The sequence below is a fragment of the Prionailurus bengalensis genome, chromosome D4, assembly GCF_016509475.1.
Source record: "Prionailurus bengalensis isolate Pbe53 chromosome D4, Fcat_Pben_1.1_paternal_pri, whole genome shotgun sequence".
Lineage (NCBI taxonomy): Eukaryota > Metazoa > Chordata > Mammalia > Carnivora > Felidae > Prionailurus > Prionailurus bengalensis.
Window position 1 is genome coordinate 50113026 of NC_057359.1, and position 26804 is coordinate 50139829.

The following is a 26804-nucleotide window of genomic DNA, read 5'->3' on the forward strand; positions in this document are numbered from 1 at the left end:
ATTGTTGCACCATGTGCTAACTAACTTCAACGTAAATTTAAAAAATAAAAGAAAAACACAAGAAAAAAAATTAAGGGCAAAACTGGAGAAATATGGAGGTAACTTTTCTCACTTCCAATACCTTGCAGGATAGCTGGTGGGAGAAATCAAAACTTAAGAGGAATCCAATAATTTTTCAAGTGTTAAATTTAATGAGCACTTTGGCATTCAAATTATTTTATATTCATCTAATTTCATACCTCAAGTGCTTTGATGTGGGAAATACATATTTTACATGTAATATACATATGTAATCAAAGTAAATGGATTCAAGTATAAGATCATAAAAAAGTTTTGATCCACCATGTTCTCTAACAGAGCTGCAAACTAAACTAATTAATGTTCTTTCTTAGAGGGCATTATACCATCTAGATATTAATATTACAAATACTTTTTGGCAAAAGAAATTAGTTGCGAACATTCAAAATGACTTTTCTTTATAAATAAATATTACCTTTTGGAGAATTTCTATATGCATCCTAAAACTAACATACAAGAAATATTTCAGGAATTTTCCTGCTCACAAATCTATTTCTTTATTTTAAACAAAGTTTATTTATTTATTTTGAGAGAGATGGGGGAGAAAGAAGGAGGGAAGGGCAGAGGCAGGGGGTGGGGAGAATCCCAAGCAGGCTTTATGCTGTCAGTGCAGAGATGGACACAGGGCTCAATCTGTGAGATCAAGACTGAGCCAAAATCAAGAGTTGGACACTCAACCTACTGAGCCACCTAGGCACCCCTCCCAAAACGATTTCTATCCACTTAATAACACATCCTTCAAATAACCAAAAGATAAAGACCTGTGATCATTTCTTTAAGTTTACAATATTCTTTCCAGTCAACATATTTGGTACTTATGTGTTTTGCATTAAAATTTTACTAATGCAAGCACAAAGTGAAATAGAGACTATAAAATTCTTTGGATCTGATATTAATTATAACATATAAAAGATTTAAAGTTGAAATACATATTTTATACCTCTTTCTGTCTAATATCACCTACTCAGTATTTATTCTTTCACCAGAATGACTGGCAGATCCCAAGGAAGATATCAACAAATATTCTTTGGTAATCCAGGGACAGATAAAATGCCAATATACTACATTAAGAGCTTTGCAAGGAAGAAAGTTAAAATGTGCTACCTCACGCCTTACAGTCAAATTAGATTTTACCTGCTGGGAACATTAATCTATTTCTAAATATCTTTCTTTAGATAAAATGTTTGCTCTTACACATCCTTGAGTGGGCACCACTCAATTCTTCTTCTAAACACATAACATCTAGAAGACTTCAACAAAAACATAATGCAACATCACCATTAAAAGAGCCATGGACATCTGTAATACGCTAATAAGAAGGACACAACATCACCTATGCAATATTATAGCTGAGAGTGTATGACCTATTTCATGAAGAAATCTTCAGTCAAACCCAAAAAAGGAAATAAGTAATGTTCAATTAAAAGTGGGTGGGGAGTTAAATGTCAATGTATAAAAGGCAAAAAAAAAAAAAAAAAAAAAAAAAAAAAGGTTGTGGAAATATTCTAGGTTAAAGGAGGCTGAAGAGCCATAACAATTAAATGTTATAATTCACTTGAGACTGCTGAACTGGAGGGGGAAAAAATGTTGTAAAGGACATTACTGAGTCAAATGACAAACAAATACCGAAAGCAAACTGAGTAAAAGTGTTGTATCATTGTTAAATTTACTGAAGTTGACACTGTATTGTTGTTATGTATAGACTACTGATATCCTTAAAAAAAATCACAATGCAGTATTTAGGGGTAAAGTGTCATGATGTATGTAACTTACAGCCTCAAATGTTTTAGAAAATAGACACACATCTATGTAACAAGAGGGTACAAATGGGATAAAATTTTATTAATATATTATAGAGAAATCTAAATAAAAGATACATGGATACTTCTTGTACTATTCTTATTCTTATAACATTTTAATAACTGTGAAGTTATTGTCAAATAAAAATTTTTAATAATAATGCAGTAAAACGCATTATTCTATGCATTATTTTATTTTCTCTGTGAAAGCCCCTTGATTGTCCTTCAAATAAAACTGGACATCTCTATAAAGATTACCTGCTTCCATAAAGAATTGCTTTAGTGCCCAAAGTGAACTTTTATAACATTCTGTTTTATCTTAAGTTAGGCTTGAACATGCCATTAAAGAATGTCACCAAACAGAATTTCAAAAGTAGACGCAGTACAAGTGCACCACCTTGTGGCTGAAAAATAAAATGCAAGATACTTTTACTTCAGTAGTATGTGAAGTTGAAAAAATATTCCAGAAAATAGCCTGGAATTTTAAAATCTATACTAGTTCATTTTTCCAACATGTAGACTTTGCAACTAAAATTACCATACACATTCAGAGCTCTCCAATACAATTTAAAGATCCTTAACAAAGAGCATGGAAAGCAAAATATACCGAAAAAGGAAATGTCTTAAAGTATAAGAAACCTACAAGTATATGTCTTTTTATTTCTAGTTTTATGAAAATAAAAAATGTCTACTCCCAGATAAGAAATACTAGGTGTCAGAGTTAGGAAAACTAAAGTAATTCCAATTTATATTTAAATGACATTTAAATATTTCTGTCACACCCTTTAGATAAGAATTTTGTAACAACTGGAGAAAGAGAGATGGCAAGAGAAAAAAGTGGGGGATGGAGGGGGACACATGCTTAATCTGGTTTGGGTTAATAATCTTAGGATGACTTTTGTAGTCCTTTCCATTAGGGGGGAAAAAAAGCCTGTTTTTATTTTTCTACTTCCTTTCTCACATCCGCAGTGCTCCTCCTTAAAGCAGCTTAATTTACAATCTTGGCTTTGAAATATGACAGCCTTATACCCACCTCTGGGGTTTAAGTCCTCCAACCAGTATAAATCCAACTTACTTTCTTTTACCCCAAATACAATTCCACTCTTGACCTTCTTTTTTTTTTTTTAAACAACAAAATAGAAAATAAACTATTGGGATTGCATCAAAATAAAAGGTTTCAGCACAGCAAAGGAAACTATCAACAAAAATAAAAGTCAACCTATGAGGGGCGCCTGGGTGGCGCAGTCGGTTAAGCGTCCGACTTCAGCCAGGTCACGATCTCGTGGTCCGTGAGCTCGAGCCCCGCGTCGGGCTCTGGGCTAATGGCTCGGAGCCTGGAGCCGGTTTCCAATTCTGTGTCTCCCTCTCTCTCTGCCCCTCCCCCGTTCATGCTCTGTCTCTCTCTGTCCCAAAAATAAATAAACGTTGAAAAAAAAATTAAAAAAAAAAAAAAAGTCAACCTATGAAATAAGAGAAGATATTTGCAAATGACATATCCAATAAAAGGATATATTCAAATATTCAAAATATACAAAGAACTTATAAAACTCAACACTCAAAGGATATATTTTTTTAAGTCAGAGTAATACATTGGGGAGATCTGTGGAACTTAAGAACCACTACACATGTGAATTACCAAAAGTTTCAACTTTTGGTACTTTTAAAAGGGAAAAAAGTCGGGGCGCCTGGGTGGCGCAGTCGGTTAAGCGTCCGACTTCAGCCAGGTCACGATCTCGCGGTCCGTGAGTTCGAGCCCCGCATCAGGCTCTGGGCTGATGGCTCAGAGCCTGGAGCCTGTTTCTGATTCTGTGTCTCCCTCTCTCTCTGCCCCTCCCCCGTTCATGCTCTGTCTCTCTCTGTCCCAAAAATAAATAAACGTTGAAAAAAAAATTAAAAAAAAAAGGGAAAAAAGTCAAATTCTATCCAAATAAAAAATACACAGGGGGTGCCTGGGTGAGTCAGTCAGTTAAACGTCCCACTCTTGATTTTGGCTCAGGTCCTGACTTCACAGCCCAGGATGGGCTCTGCCTAGACAGCATGGGGCCTGCTTGGGATTTCCTCCCTCCCTTTCTCTGTCTCTGTCTCTCTCTCCTTCCCCCTCCCTTCCTCTCTCCCTCCCTCCCCCACTCATGCTCTCCCTCTCTCTCTCTCTCTCTCAAAAAGAAATAAACATTAAAAAAAAAAAAAATACAAAAGGAAGATACCTCAAGGATAAAGAAACCAGACCAAGCAGCCAGTGTCTTCCCATTTTGGCAAAAGCTGACAATCAGGCAAATTGGCATAACAAAAGGTGTAACTCTGGATTCTCTCCAGATTCCAGGGAATAGAAACAGAGGCTAAAAGAAGCCAGCCTATCATTCTATGAGCTTCCTACTATTAAAAATAAGAAACAGGCAAAGAAACTGGAGTAGCCAAAACAGAAAAAAAAAAAAAAAGTTGAAGGATGTACATTATCAGATTTCAAGACTACAAAGCTACAGTAATGAAGACACTATGATATTGGAAAAAAGATGAACATATGTACTGATGGAACAAAAGAGAGCCCAGAAATAAACCCACATATACATCGTCAACTGATTTTCAACAAAAGTACAAAGGCAATTAACAAACTGAACGAATGGTACAACTGGATATCCATACGGATATAATTTTTTTAATTTTTTTAATGTTTCTTTTTTGAGAGAATAAGCATGAGTGGGGGAGGGGTAGAGAGAGGGAGTAACAGAATCCGAAGCAGGCTCCAGGCTCTGAGCTGTCACCACAGCTCAAAGTGGGCTCACAGCCCAAGTGGGGCTCAAACCCATGAACCATGAAATCATGACCTGAGCTGAAGTCAGACAATTAACTGACTTGAGCCACCCAGGCACCCTGCATATAATTCTCAATCAGTAACTTGTATCATATACAAATACTAACTCAAAATGATCACAAACTTAAAAACTGTAAACCTATAAAATCTTTAGAAGATGCAGGAAAAAAATCCTTTGTGACCTTGGGTTAAGAAAAGATTTCACCAAAAGCATGGTCTATATATAAAAATAGTCGATAAATTCGATTTCCCCCAGATTAAACAAATCTGCTCTTCTAAGGCAATGGTGACAGAATATACGACAAGCAAGACTGGGAGGAAATATTTACAAGCCACGTATCTGATAAAGGACTGTATTCAGAGTATATAAAGAACTCTCAAGGGGCGCCTTGTTGGCTCTTTGGGCTGAGCGTCAAACTCTTAATTTCAGCTCAGGTCATGAACCCAGTGTCCCAAGACTGAGCCCTGCATCAGGCTCCGTGCGGAGCGTGGAGCCTGCTTAAGATAGTCTCTCCCCTGACCTTTCACCCCTCTCCCCAACTCCTGCTCTGAAAAAACAAACAAACAAAAACCTCTCAAATCACAGTAATGAAAATAAAAAATAAAGAACCCAATAAAAAAAATCAGATCAGTGGTTAAAAAATTAATAGTCACTTGACCAAGGAAGATATACAGATGCAAATAAACACAATAATAGATATGTTCAATGTCATTTGTTATTAAGGAAATGCAAATTTGGAACCACAATGCCACACCACTACACATATATTAAAATGGCTAAAATCAAAACAGCAGACAAATGGAACTCTCATTCACAGTATCAGCAAGGATGCCGACATGCCCTAGCAACCCCCACTCCTAGGTACTTGACCAAGGACGATTAAAACTTGTTATGTTTGCACAAAAACCTGTGTGTGAACATGTATAGTGGCTTTATTTGAAATCATCATAAATTGTCAACAGCTCAAATGTCGCTTTATTAATTTTCTATTGCTGCCATAACAAATTATGACAAACCTGATAGCTTAAAACAACATTATGCACCATGTTAGAGTTCTGTAGGTCCTAAATCTGGGATGGGTCTCACTGGACTCAAATCAAAGTGTCCACAGGATGCATTCCTTTCTGGATGCTCTAGGGGAGAATTCATTTCATGCTCCTTTGGACTGTTGGCGGAATTCAGTTCACAGAGGTTGCAGGACCAAAGTCCCTGCTTCCTTGCTGGCTGCAAGCTGAGGATCATGCCCAGATTCTAGTGATGTCTCATGTTAGATGTCTCTGACCTCTTCTCTCTTCCTCTTCAACTTTTAGGAACTCACAGAATTAAATTAGGATGACCTGGATAATCCAGGATATGCTTTCCATCTCAAAGTCCTTAACCTAAACGAAATCTGCAAAGTTCCTTTTGTCAAATAAAGTAACATGTCCTCAGGTTCTGAAGCCAGAATATAAACACCTTTGGAGGGTCATTATTTTGGTTTATAAGATTACCTCAAATGGGAGTGGATTAATAAACTATAGTAAGCCCACACAATATAACACTAACTACTTAGCAATAAAAAGGAAGGGACGATTGATATACACAACACAAATGAATTTCAAATGCATTGTGCTAAGTGATAGAAGCCAGACTCAAAAGGCTATATACTGTATTATTCCATCCATATGACACTCTAGAAAAAGAAAAGGTATGCGGACAGAAATCAGATCAGGGGTTTACAGGGGTTGGGGATGGAGGGAGAAGACTACAAAGAGGCATGGAGGAAATTGTTAGTGTGACAGAACTATTCTATATTGTGATTATGGTGGTAGATAAATTACCATCCATTTGTCCAAATTTACAGAACTGTATAGCAAAAAAAGGTGAATTGTACTATATCTAAATTATACCTTAAATTTTTTTTAATTGAAATACCACAAAAGTCTTAGAGCAGGCTCAAAAATATTGAATCATATAGTGGTAAACTGTCACCTTCAAAAACTAAGAAATGGGGCAAAATAATCTTAATTTTTCTCAAAGGGCCTTTCCACGAAGCAAATAAATCCGTATCTCCACTGTGTCCCTCAGCAAATTCCTTCAGCAAAAGACAGCAAAATTTAACTCTTTTCTCCATTTCCTCTCTCCAAGTAACATTAAGCAAAGAGTCACAGTAAACTCCAGTTTTTCTCTGATCCATGATTCTCTAAGGATTCATGGTATAACTGGCCCCCTGCAACTGTGTTTTTGTGAAGAGACAATTCCCTAAATAGGGGGCTATAGTCTATATAAAATTGACTGAAGGAAATCAAAGAGGTTTTTCTTTTTGTTGTATCCCTATATTTCTATGTTTTCAAGGAATTAGCATGAGATTACTATGTAAGTGCATTTAAAGGTACAAACTTATGGGAGTGCCTGGGTGGCTCTGATCAGATCATCGGGTAAGGGTCTGACTTAGGCTCAGGTCAGAATCTCACCACTCATGAGTTCGAACACCGCATCAGGCTCTGTGCTGACAGCTCAGAGCCTGGAGCCTGCTTCAGATTCTGTCTTCGTCTCTCTGACCCTCCCCTGCTCGTGCACTGTCTCTCTCTCAAATAGACATTAAAAAAAATTTTTTTATACAAAAAAATAAAGGTACAAACTTATAAGATGTGCAAACATGTTACTGCTTTGTAGAGTCTAAGAATTAGGTCACAACACTGTCAATGACTAGTAATACTTTTTGTGAAGGTTTCATGAAAAACGTATCCTTTCATTTCTGATAAACTTACCCTATTATGTAGAATAGTCTACACCTAAGTATTATGGCCTAACAGCAATTTATAAAGGATATGAGAACATAAGTGGTAAAATAAGATAATCAATTTATTACCATTTACTAGCCTAAAAGCACAGTCAATCCTTTATATTCATATATGTCTAAGAGAATTGAGCTTATAAAGAGTAATGTCAACATAACAAATTGATCTCATTTGTTAGAAAAATCCTTTTATGCTTGAAAATATATGTACAGTAGCTTCCTCTTAAACTATTTTTTGTAACAACTTAAAAATTTAGACACTTGTAAGCAACAAATTGTTTTTTAAAAAGCTACAGTAAAGAAAAATAATTAAAAATCACAATGAATTATTTCACATTCCTCAGGCTTTCATTTAAAAAAATGTGGGGGAAAATCCCCAATACTCAGCAGTGTAAAGTGGAATTTTAGGAATACTTATTATTCTAGATTCAGAGTAAAAATCCCAAAGCAAATACAGCAACATGTTTTTACCAATGCTTACCATGTAACAGGTACTATTCTAACCACCTTACAATCTTTTTCTCACTTAATCACCATCAAAATCCTATAGGTTAGGTGCTGATATTACCCCTATTCTCCAGATTTAAGTAACATGCCAAACATCAGAGAGACAGCAAGCTGTGGAGTTATGCTGGCAGGCATTATTAAATTTAAATTATGCAGGCAGTTTAATTCTACAACCTTGACTCTCTGCATTTATTTAGACTTGCTACTACCTGCAGAAATACTTCTCCACGTAGTAATACCTAAAAATTACAGGTAGCCGTAGCCATATACATATTCATATGGCTAATATGTATCTCAAAGCATAAAGTCAGTTTTCACTCTGAATTTGATCTCAAGGCCCCAGAGAAAAATACTTCCTTCTTCTTGGATAAACTTATGCTTTTAAAGCATCAAGACAGAATTATTTTAAAAATTGGAATTTCAATGAAAAGACAGGCATGACAGACAACAAAAGACGCATAATCCACAAGAAAGGGAAGGCCTGAGACAGATGGGAATGAAAAGGCAGGAAACATTTCTAACTGTATACCTTTTTGTACTATTTTGTACTGTTTGAATTATATTCCCCACTGAGGCATTTTATTTGCACATATGTACTACACACTCAGAAAAAAGAATCCCAGGATTGTCCCTTCTGTGGGTTTATATCTTGCTTCTTTATGGTCCATGATGCCAGCTGAGGTTGTCAGTACAACGAAAGCAATCTGGTGGGACAGGAGCAGACTAGTCTGCCATTTTCCTAGATCTTTGAGTCATATATCAAATCTGGGCCTGATCACTGCCCACTTGTTTAACCTGCCCGTGAGATTCAAACAATTTTCCCAGCTCTGTTATCAATGATTTCAAGTTTGCCAATGTAACCATGCTTCATCATCACAGTTGGAAAACGGACTATGACTTTGGAGCATGGCCTAGTAAGACCCTAGAACATGGCGTCTGTCCCACTTTTTGGCATTGTTTTTACTTCAATTTTTTGGTGCTGCCAATGCTCTTGAAAGCATGTGCCAAGGCATTCATGCACACCATCACAGCGGCATGGAAGGATGGTACTATTTATATTTTTTAAACCATGCCCATGTATTTGGCTATTCACTTAAAAAAAATTAATGGAAGTACAGATTCACACAAGTTTGTAACAGAAAACAAAGGAGGGAATAAAAAGAAATTAAGGAAATAAATATACAGATCAAATTTACTGAGTAAGAACAGTCTAACCAAGAATTGTGAAAACAATATTCTAAGGGAATTCTTGATGATTATAAAGAGGAGTATGGCAAAATGAAAATTAAAAGAGTACATCAGAGCCCTACCTTAAAACTTAGACAAAAATAAATTTCAAATGAATCAAAGATTTCAACATTGAAAAAATCCATAAAGTACTAAAAGAAAATATGAAGAATACTTTTTATAATTTCAGAATAGAGAAGGCCTTTTCTAAATATAAAATAAAACGCAGAAAATATAATAGAATAACAAAATTAGACTATATAAACATGAAATATTTATGCATGCAAAAAAAGGTAAAAGCCTTAAAAGTATTTTTAAAAAAAGCAACAAGCAAAAAGTAATTGCAACCCATATCACTAACAATATATTAAAAAGACCAGTCTTCCAACTACATACAAAGGATAAAAAAATGAGAGTTCACAGAAAACTCCAACAGCTCTATGTGTCGAAAGATGGTTATTCATTCATAATAAAAGAATACAAATTAAAATTCCAATGAGATGCTATCTTTTTTTAATTTTTATTTTTGAGAGAGCATGAGTGTGGGAGAGGCAGAGAGAGAGAGGGACAGAGAATCCCAAGTAGGCTCTGTACTCACAGTGGCAAGCCCAACATGGGGCTCAAACTCAAGAACTGCGAGATCATGACCTGAGCCAAAGTCAGATGTTCAACCAACTTAGCCACCCAGGTGCCCAGAGATACTATTTTTTTAATCTATCAAATGAACAAAGATCAAAATTAAAGAGTAGGAACACATACACTCCACACATAGAGGTACAAATCAGTTAAAACTCTGTAAGTCAATTATGGCAAAATCTTTAAAGATTTCCAATGTGCAAACATCTGACTCAATAATTAACTTCTAGATATTTATGCTACACATAAACACAGAGGAACAACATTACTTATATACGGATATATTTATAACATTTGTAGTAACAAAAGAGTAAACAACTTAAACGTCCACCAATAGACCGTTAAATTTTTGCTACGTACAACAATGGAATAGTATACAGGTATATACAGGAAGCCTTACATGTACTAGGTAGAACAAAACCCAAGGAAAGACATTCTATTATATGGAAAAAATTAAGTGGGAAAGGTATGGAATCGTTTGCACAATATGCTGCCATTTTGTGTGAAAAGAAAAAATACATACACACATATATTTGTAAACTATGGAATATTTCTGGGAGGATACACAAGAACCTGGCTTACTGTTCCTGCAGGAACAGGAAGGGAGGAAATGGGTAAAAGGAAAAAGATTTATTTTCACTATATATTCTAAAAACTTTTGTACTATGTACATGCATTCAAATAAATAAGCTCTTAAATAAGAGACACTAGATACATGGTTATGTGGGAAAATGTCCTTATTTTCTGGAAATTCACACAAATATTCAAAATTACTATAATTCGCTTTATAATACTTCAAGAAAAAAGATGAAGCAAAATGGAAAATTGAAAATTGCTATAATCACTAAATCTAGCCAATAGGTATATGGGAGTGTCATTACACTATTATTCTCTGTACTTTTCTATACCCTTGAAACTTTTCATTAATAAAAGTAAACAAAAACAAAAACAAACCTAATACAGTGTAATTCCTTTTTTCTAACTCAGACAAGTAATGTCATTTGCCTGGAAAAAAAATCTTATTAACACAGGGAAGCACCTTTAAGTTATATATAATTGAAGCATTTTAGGTTAACATAAAACAGAACTGTTACCTTCCTTCACCAATCTTTGCATCTAAGGCCACAGCCTTACCTTTATTGTGAATTCACAGAACAGAGGTCAGTTTCATCCTAGTCACATAAACTACTTCTACTTTTGGCTTATTTAAGGTGCAAAAATCTGAGTGCAAAAAAAAAATTAGCCTTTATATTTATTCAATGTTCCCCAAACTTTTAATTGGTATCCCATAGCTAACTGGTAACTTTTTAATAACTCCACTCTGAGTTTTTCAAAGCAATCAACTTATCAACTATTCTTTTCATATTGGTATTTCCTCTGTTTATATGTTTAACTAAATTATGCAACTACCGTAACTGAACTGGAAACAAACATGAATGACTCTTGGTAAGCAAACACTTCAAATGGAGTATTTGAAGTTCACACGTGTATTAGACAAGTTCACACATGTATTAGAGATATTAGGAGACAGTCATCAACAACCAGATTAGCACACTGTGAACATCAGTGAATTTATTTTTCAAATGAGCTAGAAAGGGCAATTAATACAAAGAGAATCAGTTAAGTGATTAAGAAAAACTTAACTTTAAAATAGTGATAAGGAAATAGCAGAAAAAAGAAAAATACCTGCTAACATCTAACCACGTCCTTGAGCAGCAAGATGAGGCAGTAAACTGACAGACAATAAAAATGACAACAGATACAATTTAAAAATTGGGTTTCTGGGGGCGCCTGGGTGGCTCAGTCGGTTAAGCGCCGACTTCGGCTCAGGTCATGATCTCACGGTCCGTGGGTTCGAGCCCCGCGTCAGGCTCTGTGCTGACAGCTCAGAGCCTGGAGCCTGTTTCGGATTCTGTGTCTCCCTCTCTCTGACCCTCCCCCATTCATGCTCTGTCTCTCTCTGTCTCAAAAATAAATAAATGTTAAAAAAAAAATTAAAAAAAAAAAATTGGGTTTCTGGAGGCGCCTGGGTGGCTCAGTAGGTTGGGGGACTGACTTCAGCTCAGGTCATGATCCATGGTTGGGAGTTTGAGCTCTGAGTTGGGCTCTGTGCTGACAGCTCAGAGCTTAGAGCCTGCTAGGTTTCTGTGTCTCCCTCTCTCTCTGCCCCTTCCCACTCATGCTTTGTCTCTCCTTCAAAAATAAACATTAAAAAAAACCTTTTTTTTTAATTAGGTTTCTGTAACACAAAGAATACTCATTGTCTTGTGTGGAGAGAAGTTACAAAACCACAAACAATGCTTCCCAAGTCCCTCAAAGTTCTTTATGGGGAAATAAAGTTGCAATTCAACTGAAGATCCCATCTGAGACCTGTGAGAAGTTCACTTCCTCCCATTCTAAAGAATGTTCTAGAGATTCTGGAGAGGTGCCAATCTGCTTAACATTTAAAAATAACTGGGTCAACAGCAATGCACTAGTAGGGATTTATCCAAAAGACACAGGAGTGCTGATTTGAAGGGGCACATATACCCCAATGTTGCACCAGCAACAATAGCCAAATTATGGAAAGAGCCCAAATGTCCATCAACTGATGAATGGATTAAGAAGATGTGGTGTATGGGGCGCCTGGGTGGCTCAGTCAGTTAAGCGCCGACTTCGGCTCAGGTCATGATCTCGCGGTCCGTGAGCTCGAGTCCCGCGTCAGGCTCTGGGCTGACAGCTCAGAGCCTAGAGCCTGTTTCAGATTCTGTGTCTCCCTCTCTCTGACCCTCCCCCGTTCATGCTCTGTCTCTCTCTGTCTCAAAAATAAATAAACGTTAAAAAAAATTAAAAAAAAAAAAGAAGATGTGGTGTATATATACAATGGAATCCTACTTGGCAATGAAAAAGAACGTAATCATGCCATTTGTACAATGTGGACGGAAGTCAAGGGTGTTATCCTAAGGAAACTAAGTCAGTCACAGAAAGATATCACACTTCACTTATATGTGGAATTTGAGAAACTTAACAGATGATCAGAGGGGAAGGAAAGGAAAAATAAGACAGAAACAGAGAGGGAGGCAAACCATAAGAGATTCTTAAATACAGAGAACTTAGTGTTAGGGGCCGGGAAGGGTAATGGGTGATGATGGCATTAAGGAGGGCACTTGTTGTGGTGAGCACTGGGTGTTGTATGAAAGTGATGAATCATTTGATTCTACTCCTGAAGTCAAGACTACACTATATGTTATCTAACTTGAAAAAAAAAAAAAAACTATAAAATCACACACACACAAAAAGGTAACTGGGTCAAGATCTGCTTCAGTTATCAAATTGGAAGAAATTGGGAGGAGGGGTTTTAAAATAATATGGAAGGGGACAAATGGGTTAGGTATGCGAAGGTTCATTGTACAATAAAATTTTCCAAAACAGAGCTAAGCACACAAATAAGTAATTGGTACAAAGCATAAATGGGTCATGTGAGTCAGGTGAATCACAGGTCATTTTCTGAAGAGCATCATTCCCAAAAGGCTCTAGTCTTCGGTCTACCTGAGACCTATTTTTTTTTATTCACTGATTAAAATGCTTACTTATGGGGCGCCTGGATGGCTCAGTCAGTTAGGCGTCTGACTTAGGCTCAGGTCATGATCTTGCAGTTTGTGAGTTCGAGCCCCGCATCGGGCTCTGTGCTGACAGCTCAGAGCCTGGAGCCTGCTTCGGATTCTGTGTCTCCCTCTCTCTCTGCCCCTCCCCTGCTCATGCTCTGTCTCTCTCTGTCTCAAAATAAATAAAAACATTTTTAAAAATTTTTTTAAAAATGCTTACTTATGTATTATTTTGCCCATTAATCCAATGCTCCAGAGCACTGTAAATTTTGCTCAAATACTTTTCCTTTTTTTTTTTTAAATATTTATTTTGAGACAAAGAAAAAGTGGATGAGGGGTAGAGAGAATCCCAAGCAGGCTCCACTGTTGGGCACAGAAACCAATGCAGGACTCAATCCCATGATGTCAAGATCACGACCTAAGCCAGTATCAAGAGTGGGACGCTTAACTGACTGAACCACCCAGGTGACCTCAAATACTTTACTTTTCTGAAGTTTAGTAACAGTAGTTTGTGGAAGATTCTTTTATTCCCAACAAGTTCAGTTTTATTGACATTTACTGAAAACTTAGCATTTGGCTGAATACTATTGCCTGTTTGATGAGCTGAACCTACTGGATAGCTCTAATTCATCAAAAGGACATCCATGTTTTTCCCTTATTAAAAACTAAAGGTGGTAAGCAATGAGGGAAACAAAGGCAAGAGAAATATAGTCTAAGTTAAATTTCCTGGGGGCCTGGGTGGCTCAGTCAGTTGAGTGTCCGACTTCAGCTCAGGTCATGATTTCACGATTCGTGGGTTCGAGCCCCGCGTCGGGCTCTGTGCCGACAACTCAGAGCCTGGAGCCTGTTTCAGATTCTGTGTCTCCCTCTCTCTCTGCCCCTTCCCTGCCCACACCCTGTCTGTCTCTCTCTCAAAAGTAAATAAACATTAAAAAAAAAATGTATTAAAAAAAATTTCCTTACAGCCTGCAGCCCACTGATAGACACCTGAAACATGAAGGACATGACCTTCCTCAAGGACCTCATGGCTATCTTGTGTCTTCATGTTTACCTTTTATTAAAGACTAAAGGTAACCTTATCTTAACAGCAGTCAACCCCTCAACGTCCTGAAAGCCTTACTTCCAAACTTCTTAGAAACTTACTTTATCTCTATCCCCCTTCTCTTCACAAACTTTAAAGTATATAATCAGTCACTCTTCACAATCCCAAAACAGCTCTTTCTGCTCCTGGGTCCTGTCCTCATGCTACAATCAAACCACCATTTTGCAGCAAAAACGTCTCAAGAATTCTTTCTTAGCCATTTGCTCATGAGCCCTGCTTCAAATATCCTCAGTAGTAGCTGTGTTAGGATAGCTCAGTAGGAAAACTAAAGCAGATGTTAATCTCTAACTGACATACAGCATCAAAGTTCTATCACACATCACTGCTAAGGTTCAGCAACAGAAGAGTGGTCACACAGCACAGTTCTAGCTGCTGCTCTCAACAAGACAACTGACCAAGCCAGAGGAATAGCTCAATATTTTCAAGAATAAATATATTAATGCAAAGTAGTCACTTAACTCACCTACATCTAAGCACTACACTCTTCTTGCATTCTATCTTCACTAAAGTGCCTAACCCTCAAGTGACCATTAACAGCAGTAAACAGGAAGCTACTCCTATTTTGAAGGGTAGAATAGCTTAAAGCTATTTAAGAGATATAATTATTACAATGTACTAAAATCTAGTATACTGTGCATAGTAACCAGTACATTGTAACTAGTAGATGACACCAACTTGATCTTCTTTTTTTTTTTTTTTTTTTTTAAATTTACATCCAAGTTAGTTAGCATATAGTACAACAATGATTTCAGGGGCAGATTCCTTAAAGCCCCTAACCCATTTAGCCCAGCCCCCTCCCACAAGCCCTCCAATAACCCTCTGTTGGTTCTCCATATGTAAGAGTCTCTTATGTTTTGTCCCCCTCCCTGTTTTTATATTCTTTTTGCTTCCCTTATGTTCATCTGTTCTGTGTCTTTAAGTCCTTGTATGAGTGAAGTCCTATGAGATTTGTCTTTCTCTGACTAATTTTGCTTAACATAATACCCTCTAGTTCCATCCACGTAGTTGCAAGATTTAAAGATTTCACTCTTTTTGATTGCTGAGTAATACTCCATTGTGTGTGTGTATATATATATACATATATACACATATGGATACCTATGTATGTATGTGTATATGTACACACACACACACACACACACACACACACACCCCACATCTTATCCATTCATCCATCGATGGACACTTGGGCTCTTTCCATACTTTGGCTATTGTTGATAGTGCTGCCATAAACATTGGGGTGCATGTGCCCCTTTGAAACAGCATCTCTGTATCCCTTGGATAAACACCTAGTAGTGCAATTGCTGGATCGTAGGGTAGTTCTATTTTTAATTTTTTGAGGAAGCTCCATATTGTTTTTCAGAGTGGCTGCACCAGTTTGCATTCCCACCAGCCAACTTGATCTTTTCAACCACTTATATTTAATACCCACGTATTCCATTTTTTTAAGTTTATTTTTAAGGGGGAAGGGGCCAAGAGAGAGGGAGAGAGAGAATCCCAAACAGGCTCCATGCTGTCAGGGCAGAGTCCAACGTGGGGGCTCAAACCCACAAAGTGTAACACCATGACCTGAGCTGAAATCAAGAGTCACACACTTAACTGACTGAGCCACCCAGGACACCCCCCCCCCCACCATGTATTCCATTTTAAACAAAAATATTCACATTTGAGATGCACAAAACAGATGTAATAAAAAAAAAAAGGAGATTTAAAATAATTCCTACCAATAATTATTCATTTTATAAAAACAATTTCATGTTAATTTTATTTACTGTTTTAAATATTCTAGTGAACATAAAATGGTCCAATTTTTATGTTACCTAAAATCTCTAAAGCCTATTTAGAAATATCTTGGTTTTTTTTTTAAGTTAATCATCCAAAATGGGAATCCAGTAATAGCTAATTTAGAGTATGCCCATTCTCTAAGAAAGTAGCAGTGACCAGGAACAATATTTCCTAACACTCATATAGGAACTACTTTGTGGTATACATTATTTTGAGAACCTGGATTTTTTCATTTCTTTATCTTCTAGAACTGTGATATTATCTCAACAATATTTATTATCTGTAGGAAAACACAGTTTCATTTCCACCACATCCTCCCTCAATATCACTCACTAAAAACACATTAACCTAAGACTCATGAAGTTATTTATGAGAACAATTCTAAAATACTGCTAAGATCTCCCCCTAAAGTGTTTGTATTTTTATTCTTTATATATAAAACTTCAATCCTGATTATTTTATTGCACTATTGAAGATTTAAATATCATTACAAACATATTCTTTAGAGCATAATCATCTTATATTATAGGCTGAGCTAATACCTGTCCTCATTTTTAGTGCTATTTTAGCTATAAAGCTTTTTCTAGCACATTCCAAATGGAGACAGCACTCTAATGCCAGGCCTCTATATTACTTTATTTACTTAAAATTATTGTTATTGTTAAGCAACTGTCATAATCCGTAACATTTACAAATCTTGTCATAATACCAACAGTTCTAAAACACTGCAAAACTAGAGATGCTGAGGTTTTTGGACTATCTGTTAATATAAACTTGTTCATTTGCTTACCTAAGGTGAACTAAAGTGAAAACCCCATGCCTCACCCTTTTGAAAATGAAGATATTTAGAAACTACAGAAGTTTTATCTTTACAGTTCCTAAATCCCATTTCTATAAAAATTGCTACAAGTTAACACTCATTAGTTTCAAATTTCAAAGTAACACACTGTCAAAAATTTCTTACAACTACTGCTTCTGCCTTCTTGTTATTTCTGGTAGTTAAAAAAAGATTAATTTACATAGGGCATATTAAATACCATATACATACACGTACCCATACATATACACCTTATATTGAAAATTGTAACTTTATAGCTTTTAAGACAATCCTAAGAAGCTTCCAATAAAAACTGTAATAAAAGCACATAGGTCGCCCATTAAAATAAAGTATCAAATTTTCATATATTTTAGTAACATAGATTACTTTAGCTGGACCAATTTGAAATTATTTTTATTCATTAAAATTGGGATGAAAAGGGGCGCCTGGGTGGCGCAGTCGGTTGAGCGTCCGACTTCAGCCAGGTCACGATCTCGCGGTCCGTGAGTTCGAGCCCCGCGTCAGGCTCTGGGCTGATGGCTCGGAGCCTGGAGCCTGCTTCCGATTCTGTGTCTCCCTCTCTCTCTGCCCCTCCCCCGTTCATGCTCTGTCTCTCTCTGTCTCAAAAATAAATAAAAAACGTTAATAAAAAAAAAAATAATAATAAATAAATAAATAAAATTGGGATGAAAAAAGGTATATGTTGCAGTTGATAAGACACTGAAAAACTGACATAATTGGTTCCAACGTCAACCTTTTGGCTCTCCTGTATTTCTCCTTCAATCAGAGTTTCATTTTATAGATATTTTTGTACATTAAGTATTCAGGCAAATGAAGTACTGTGTAGCACAATGAAATACATACATACCAGACAAAAAGGCAATAGCTACACTCAGGTCCAAATAATTTTCTGCGCTCCTAGGAAAAGTTGTTGATCTGATTTTTCAAAAAAATACAGATTTTTGGTGGGATGTCACTTGGTTTTTAAATGTTAGAAACGATTTGAAATTTTTACATGTTTAAATCAAACAAAACCTCTCTATGGCTCCAGGCAAACCACCTATAATTCTGGCTTCTATCTACATTAAAAAAAAAAAATTTTTTTAATGTTTATTTATTTTTGAGACAGAGAGAGACAGAGCATGAACGGAGGAGGGTCAGAGAGAGGGAGACAGAATCTGAAACAGACTCCAGGCTCTGAGCTGTCAGCACAGAGCCCGACGCAGGGCTTGAACTCACGGACCGCGAGATCATGATCTGAGCTGAAGTCCGCCGCTTAACCGACTGAGCCACCCAGGCACCCCTATCTACATTTTTTTTTTAATTTTTTTTAAAGTTTATTTATTTTTGAGACAGAGAGAGACAGAGCATGAACGAGGGAGGGTCAGAGAGAGAGGGAGACACAGAATCGGAAGCAGGCTCCAGGCTCCGAGCCATCAGCCCAGAGCCCGACGCGGGGCTCGAACTCACGGACCGCGAGATCGTGACCTGAGCTGAAGTCCGCCGCTTAACCGACTGAGCCACCCAGGCACCCCTATCTACATTTTAATCAGATACCTTGCATTAGTTTTCTATTGCCACTGTAACAAATTACCACCCATTTAGTGGCTTAGGACAACATGAGCTTATTCTGTTACTCTTCCGGAATTCAGAAATCCCAAAGGAGTCTTACCACAGGAGAATCAAGGTGTAGGTAGTGATGCTTCCTTCTGGAGGTTCCAAGGAACAATCTATTTCTTTGTCTTTTCCAGTTTCTAAGAAGTCGTCCTACACGCCTTAGGTTGTGACTCCTTTCCAAGCACATCACTGAAACCTCTGCTTATGTCATCCCATCTCTTTTGGAAGCCTTTGATCTTTTTACTACCCTCTTAGAAGGATTCTTGTGGGGCACCCGGGTGACTCAGTCTGTTAAGCATCTGACTTCGGCTCTGGTCATGATCTCACAGTTTGTGAGTTGGAGCCCCGAATCGGGCTCTGAGGGGCTCTGTGCTGACAGCTCGGAAGCTGGAGCCTGCTTCCAATTGTGTCTCCCTCTCTCTCTACCCCTCCCCCACTCGTGCTGTCTCTGTCTCAAAAATAAATAAAAACATAAAAAAAAAAAAAAAGAATTCTTGTGATCACACTTGTCCCAACTGGTTAATCCAAGATAATCTTATCTCAAGATTCCTAATTTAATCATATCAGCAAAATTCCTTTCTGCATGTAAATTAACATATTCCTTATGTTCTGGAGATTAGAACATAGACATCTCTGGAGAGAAGTCACTATTCTGTCTACCATATTTGTGTTCTGGGAGTGTTTTGGTAAATTCTTGAGATGTTTCTACATAGATGCTTTTTGTGTCATGGTCTGAAGATTTCTGTCCCCTCCAAAGTTCATATACTGAAATCCTCATCCTCGACATTGAGGGTATTAGTAGGTGAAACCTTTTGGAGGTGGTTAGGTCATGAGACTGGAGATCTCCTGAATGGGATTATCTGTCTCTCTCTCTTTTTTTTTTTAATAGTAATCTTCATGGTCAAACTCATGTCTCCAGATCAAGAGCTGCATGCTCTACCAACCAAGCCAGCCAGACACAGATTATATCGCTTATAAAACATTTTCCACATATCTCACAGCCATTTGCACCATGTGAGAATACAAGAAATCTGCAATCTGGCTAGATGAGCCCTCTCCCAATCATACTGGCACCCTGATCTCAGACTTCTAGCCTACAGAACTAAAAAATAAATTTCTGTTTATAAACTATCCAGTCTGTGGTATTGTTATAGCACCCCAACAGATTAACACATTAAGTCCTGTGCAAATAGGGAGTTTTACTTTTTCCTTCTGATCTATGCGACTTTTATTTCTTTTTATTGCTTCACTGAACATGTTGGGACTTCCAGTACATTGCTGAAAAGGAGTAATGAGTAGGTATTTTTGTTTGATCCAATCTTAGAAAGAAACCGAGCAGATTTTCACAATTAAGTATGCCATTTTATCTGTATGCATTTATTTTTAAGTTTATTTCATTGTGGGTTTTTTTTTTTTTTCCTAACTTCTTGAATTGATACTTAGTTCACTTATTTTAATTTGGGGATTAGTTATCTATATTTAAGGCAAAATTTTCCTCCAAGTACTACTTTAGCTGTATCCCATAGAGCTGGTTAATTTTTTTATTTATTGTTAGTTTTTAGACAGTTTGTAACTGCTCTTTAACCTAAAAGCTGTTGAGTTTTAAAATATGTAGGCAGTGAGTTTCCACATCCTTTTTGTTCATTTTAGTTTATTGCTCTAAAGTCAGGACAATAGTTCTTTGAGAATTTTATTGAGCTTTTATGACCAAACTTATTAACAACTTTTCTGGATAGTCCACAGAAGATATGTTCTGTTTTCAGAATACAGAATATGGTCTATATCAATTAATTTATTTAGGTGTTCAATATCCTGATTTATTTTTTAACCAAGTGATTTATCATTAGATAGATGAGAGAGATAAAATCAAGTTCCTATTACTCCTGCACTTCTGGTTTCACATCACGATTCCTGTAGTTTTTGCCTTGTAACAGCTACATACAGGAAATGCACATATATGTGGCATATGTAAGGCATATATTCCTGTTAGATCATCTTTATGGATTTCACATTATTATAAACTGCCCTTAACTGTCTTGCATAAATCTTTTTGTCCTGAAACCATCTTTCACTACTATTAGGATTGTTGTATCTTTCAAGTATTTCTTCCAGATCTTCTGTTTGGTTACCGACTTTATTTATGCCATAATTTAACACCCAAACTTAAAAAAAAAAATTCTCACGCAGATGCACTTTTTTTTTTTAATGTATCTAAATTTTAGTATCTTTACCCAAATGGATCTGGGGTTTTAGTCTAATATAAGAACTTCACACACCACCATCATAGACTACACAATTAAGAATGTTATGCTATTTTTTTTAGATGATTTTTGTCTTTTAGTAAAATGTTAGGATATTCTTCATAAATTTCCTATAAAATGTATTTGGAAAGCACATCCTAATTTTTGTAATTTGTATGAAGAGAATTTTTTTTTTTTTTTAGTTCCCTGTGACAGCACAAGAATGCCTGATAGCCTGTAAAACATTAGTTCTGGGTGTTTGTGAGGATGCTTCCTGAAGAGATTAGCATTTGAACTGGTGAACTGAATAAAGCAGATAGTCCTGAGCTGTCATCATCCAATCCTTTCAGGGCTAGAATAAAAAAGGCAGAAGGGCAAATTAGCTCCGTCTGCTGGAGTTCAGACATTCATCTGCCCTGGAACATGGGCACTACTGGTTTCTGGGCTTCTGGAGTCCTTTGGACTAAGACTGTATTTTGCCACCAGTTTTTCTTGTTCTCCATCTTAAAGAGAGCAGATCAGCCGATCATGGGACTTCTTGGCATCCATAAGCACATGAACCAATTCCTATCATAAATCTCTTTTATATAACTATACATACCCTATACACACACACACATGCACACACACACACATCTGTCTGTCTGGAAAAGCTTAATGCATTCTTTTTATAGATGCGTCTGCTATAAGAGGGAACGGTTGTTGATTTTCTTATGCTTATATATAGTCCATCTTATCAAATTCTAGTCTTAAGAACCTAGAATCTCTCAGCTATTCTAGATTTATAATCTTATAAACTGAAAAGAGAAATACAGTTATTTCTTCTTCCAAAGTTTATCATATCAAAATTAATTACTCTCCACCACCCATCTTTCTTTTGGTCTAACTGCATTTGCCAGAAATGTTTAATGTTTAGAAATGCTAGAAAATGTTTAAAATTAATGGCCTTAACAGGCTTCCTGTCTAGTTCCTCATTTTAATTCACTAAGTGGGTAGTTAAATTTGGTCAAATGCCTTCATCATATCTGAATCGTTTTCTACAGTACCTTTTTTACCTATAGCTTACATTGGAAATGACTGCTGAATATTATCAAAGGCCTTTTTAGTATCTACTTATCAGACCATATAATTTTTCTTCTTTAATTTGCTGATATGCATTATGCTAATAGACTTTCTAATTAAATTTCCTGTAAATTTATTACTGGAATAAATTCTACACGGTCAGTGGTGTAACTACTTACTTGACACAACGCTGGATTCTATATGCTAATATGTAGTTACAATCTTTACATCTATATTCACAAGTGAGAAGGCTTATAATCCCCCACACACTTTTTCGTCACTACTTATGAGATTTGGGGTACTAAAGCTATGCAGAAATCCTAAAGTAAATTGAAGACCTTTACACCTTTTCCTACGGCCTGAAATAATTTAAATAACACAGGTGTAACGTGTTTGAAAATAACAACAGAAGGCATTATTGAATATTTTATTAGCTGTAAACACTTTACATGTTTTGACTTATTAAGTAATAATTCAGCTGTGAATTCACCTTGTCTTGGAGTTTTTTCAACAGTAGATCCCTATTCACTTTCTAATTTCTTCTTTGTTAATCTCCAAATTTTCTACTTTGCAGAAAGTCTACTTGGTTTATTTGTATTCTGATAGAAAATCATCCATTTGCTAGTTTCAACTTTGTTTATACAATGCTGTATATGAATTCACACCTATCTATAATTATGATATTATCTCCTTCTTTCTTCCTAATCTCAATTATAACTGTTCTCCACTGATGTCCTTCCAAGGAGTCAATCTATGTTCTGGTCTTTACAAAGACCAAGTTTATAACTTACTCATCCTTTTGTTTGCTTACTATTTCTTTAGTTTTAATGTTTACATTTGTTTGTTTCATTTTTCCAACTTTCTTTTGGCTTAACTTGTTATTTTTAAAGTTATTTTATGTTTATTTATTTTGAGAGAGAGAGAAAACTCACGCACAAGAGTACAGGAGGGGGAGGGAGAGAGGGAGGGAGAGAATCCTGAGCAGGCTCCACACTTGAGATCACAACCTGAGCCTAAATCAAGAGCCAGAGGCTCAACCAAGTGGGGCATCCAGGTGCCCCTACTTTGTTATTTCTTAAATTCCTTTAAGATGGGCACTAAGTTCCCAGGCTAGTCATTAAGCTTTTATTTCTCACATCTAAACCCTCCCTTTAAACTCAGCTTTGTTATGCTAACAGTCAAATGAAACACATGAATTCTAACTGGATCCTGGATCAGAATCAGTTCATTAATTAAAATAAATAAATACACTATAAAATATTTTTTTAGTAACAGGGCAAATTTTATGTGGGCAATATATTAGAGGACATTATTTGAATTACTGCTTATTTTTTTTAAAGTGATATTGTATTGTGGCTATGGAGTAGACTGTCCTTATTTTTAGGAAACGCATACCGAATTAAGCATGACATGCTATGACATCTGCAATTTATTTTTAAATGATTTATGGGTGGGGACCCTGAGTGGCTGAGTCAGTTGAGCAAAGGACTCTTGATTTTGGCTCAGGTCTAATCCCAAGGTCGTAGGATCCAGCCCTGCACCAGTCTCCATGCTAAGCATGGGGCCTGCTTAAGATTCTCTCTTTCTGCCCCTCTCCCCTGCTTGCTCTCTCACTCTCTCTCTCTCTCTAAAATAAAAATTAATGGGTAGGAGGATGGGCTACATGGGTGATGGGCATTAAGGAGGGCACTTGTTGGGATGAACACTGGGTATTATATGTAAGTGATGAATCACTAAATTCTCCTGAAATCATTACTACACAATATGTTAACTAACTTGGATTTAAATAATAATAAAAAAAATTAATAAAATAAAATTTAACTAAATTAAAAAAAACAGATTTATGGGCTTAATTATGTTTCCCTCTACTAAAAAATTCATAGGTTGAAGCCTCAACCCCAGTATCTCAGAATATGACTACTTTGGGGGCACTTGGGGGGCTTAGTCAGTTAAGCATCCAGCTTTGGTTTTGGCTCAGGCCATGATCTCATTTTGTGAGTTCAAGTCCCACTCTGGGCTTTGCGCTGACAGTGCAGAAGCTGTTTGGGATTCTCTCTCTTCCTCTCTCTGTCCCTCCCCACCTGTTGTCTCTCTCTCAAAAATAAATAAACTTAAAAATTAAAAAAAAAAAAAAAGAATAGGACTATTTTGGAGATAGGACCTTAAAAGAGGTAATTAAGTGGAACACCTGGGTGGCTCAGTTGGTTAAGTGTCCAACTTCGGTTCAGGTCATGATCTCGCAGTGCATGAGTTCGAGCCCCATATCCGGCTCTGTGCTGACAGCTCAGAGCCTAAAGGCTGCTTCAGATTCTGTGCCTCCTTCTCTCTGTGCCCCTCCATTAGCGTGCTCTCTCTCTTCCTCTCTTCTCTCTCAAATATAAATATCAAAAATAAAAAAAAAAATAAAGAGGTAATTAAGTTAAAATGAGGCCATTACGGTGTACCCTAATCCAATCTTACTGGTGTCCTTATAAAGAAGAGATCAGGACATGGGGAGAGACACCTGTCCATGGGAGGACACAGGGGACACACAGAGAGAAGGGCAAACAAGTCAAGAAGCAGCAACAAAGTGGCCATCTGCAAACCAAGAAGAGAGGCCTCAGAGGAAACCAACCCTGCCAGTACCTTGATCTTGAACTTCCCGCCTCCAGAACTATAAGAAAATGAACTTTTCTTTAAGTCAACCAGTGTGTGATATTTTGCTATGGCAGTCCTAAGAAACTAATGCAATGGCTCTGAGAGAAAAAAAAAAAAACATGATAAAGAGAGAGAAAGCAAAAATAACAAAATGTTAATGTTGCTGATTTCACTATATGATTCTTTCAACTTTTATGTAAGTTTGAAATTTTCCAAAATAAAAAGGCTTATATTAGCATCCCCAAAACTCTGGGTGTTTTTTATCATCACAATAGTCAAATTTTATGTACCTATATAAAATGAACCACCTTACTATCTCATCTGTGAAATGTGACAATTATCACCTGATATTAACAGGTACTAGAAGTAGTCAGTGAGTTAAAGTGTTCTAAACTACTAACACAATACCTGGTAGAGAAAGTACTTAATAAATAGTGGGTATCACTAGTAGTTAATTCAAATTCCAAATGACAGAAGTGATTCAGCTGCAGGCTGGCATCACTGTTTTACATCTATGACTAGTAGTTTAAGAAAATCATCTTAATCCTGAAAGCAATTAACTGTATGTTCATATATACCAAAATCAATTATTATAAGTAAACAAATCTACACTGTTGAATCATTTTATATAAATACAATACAGAAAAACAATCACATTCTTGAGGTAAGAAATCACTGAAGGAACAACAAAGAAATTTTGAAACGGAAATGAAAGTTTTTAACTTACTGACTGACTAAATCAGATCCCATCTTAGGGCCATCATCTGCCTCCTCTTCCATATCAGAGTCCATACCATTGTCACCTTATAAATAAAATAAACTGTTGAATGCATACTTATAAAATGTCAGAACAATTTAATCATTACACAAAGTGTCATCCAGAAAAATGATGCAAATTAAAGAACTTGGTAACTGATGAGAGGACGTTTTTAATTGCTTACATTTAAAATGAGTTTTTTCGATGCTTTATTAGGTATTTCTAATTGCCTTCCCTTTATCTATTTTATAGATATATGTGTGTGTGTGTGTGTGTGTGTATACTTACAGACTATACCCAGATGTATACATCTATTAGCAAAGTTACAAACTCCATTAAACCATTTTAAATTTTTTATTTTTTTTTTTCAGGTTTTATTTTCAAGTCATTTCTATACCCAACGTGGGGCTCAAGCTCACAACGCTGAGTCATATGCTCTACCAACTGAGCCAGCCACATCACCCCATTAAACCATTTCACATTTAAAAAAGATGTTATCTCTGGGAATCCAGTGTCTCCATTTTTCTGCTTCTTCTCTTGTAATATTAATGCTAAAATCCTTGTATAGTTCCAAAAGAAAAAAAAAAGCTTGAAAATCTAAAATTCTACAGCTAATAATGTCACAGAGTCATACTTCAGGCAGACAGATAAATGCAGGTAATCTCCAAGAAATTCTTCCCACTCTGCATCCAGGTCTTATTAGAGCAAAAGCAGTATACAACAGGCAATTAAAAGCCGTAAGAACATAAAGCAGAAAATAAAAAATTATTTCAAGAAAAGCTATCTCAATAATTAATAATTTTTTTACAGTGTTTTGGGTAAAATCTTTCATTTCATTTTATTATTGTGTACAAACTTACGCTCTTACCTACACAGTTGATTTCAGAAAATGATAACAAAAGTCTATTCTTGAAATGCTATTCTGATATGTAAACTATATTTCAAAGTACAAACAGAAGTAAAATTACTCAATGATTATCCAATGATTATCATTACTTTAATGAAATTAAAGTAATATCCAAGTTAAAAAAAGAATAACCTAGGATTTATGCTAAATATAATATTAACTAATAAGTTACCAGAGTGTAGAAATATGTTCTTACCCTCAAGAATCTTCAAGATTCTTTTTTCAGATAGGAGCTCTAACTGTTCCTGGCACAGCTTTTTAATTTCTTCTATTGAACAGTTCTAAAGAAAATGTCATTAAAAGAAATACACTTATGTAATATAGCACCAATGTAAACTGGAAAACAGCAATTACAAAGAAAAAAGTCTGGTTAACAAAATCTTACATTAAAACAAATTAAAAGCCAGATAAATCTTTTCATTGAGATGAAATCTGAAAAACGGGCCAATTAATATGTAAA

At 36.1% G+C, this 26804-nt stretch overlaps 1 protein-coding gene across 2 annotated transcripts in view; it reads right to left on the reverse strand.

Moving 5' to 3' along the window:
* Positions 1–26804, reverse strand: part of CAAP1 (caspase activity and apoptosis inhibitor 1) — a 54445-nt gene that overhangs the window by 19415 nt on the left and 8226 nt on the right. For both annotated transcript variants that reach the window (XM_043566986.1, XM_043566987.1), the window contains exons 3-4: positions 26541–26625; positions 25408–25483 (exon numbers count right to left, since the gene is read on the reverse strand). In XM_043566986.1, coding sequence (XP_043422921.1) covers positions 25408–25483; positions 26541–26625 — 161 coding nt within the window. The remainder of the gene's footprint in view (positions 1–25407; positions 25484–26540; positions 26626–26804) is intronic.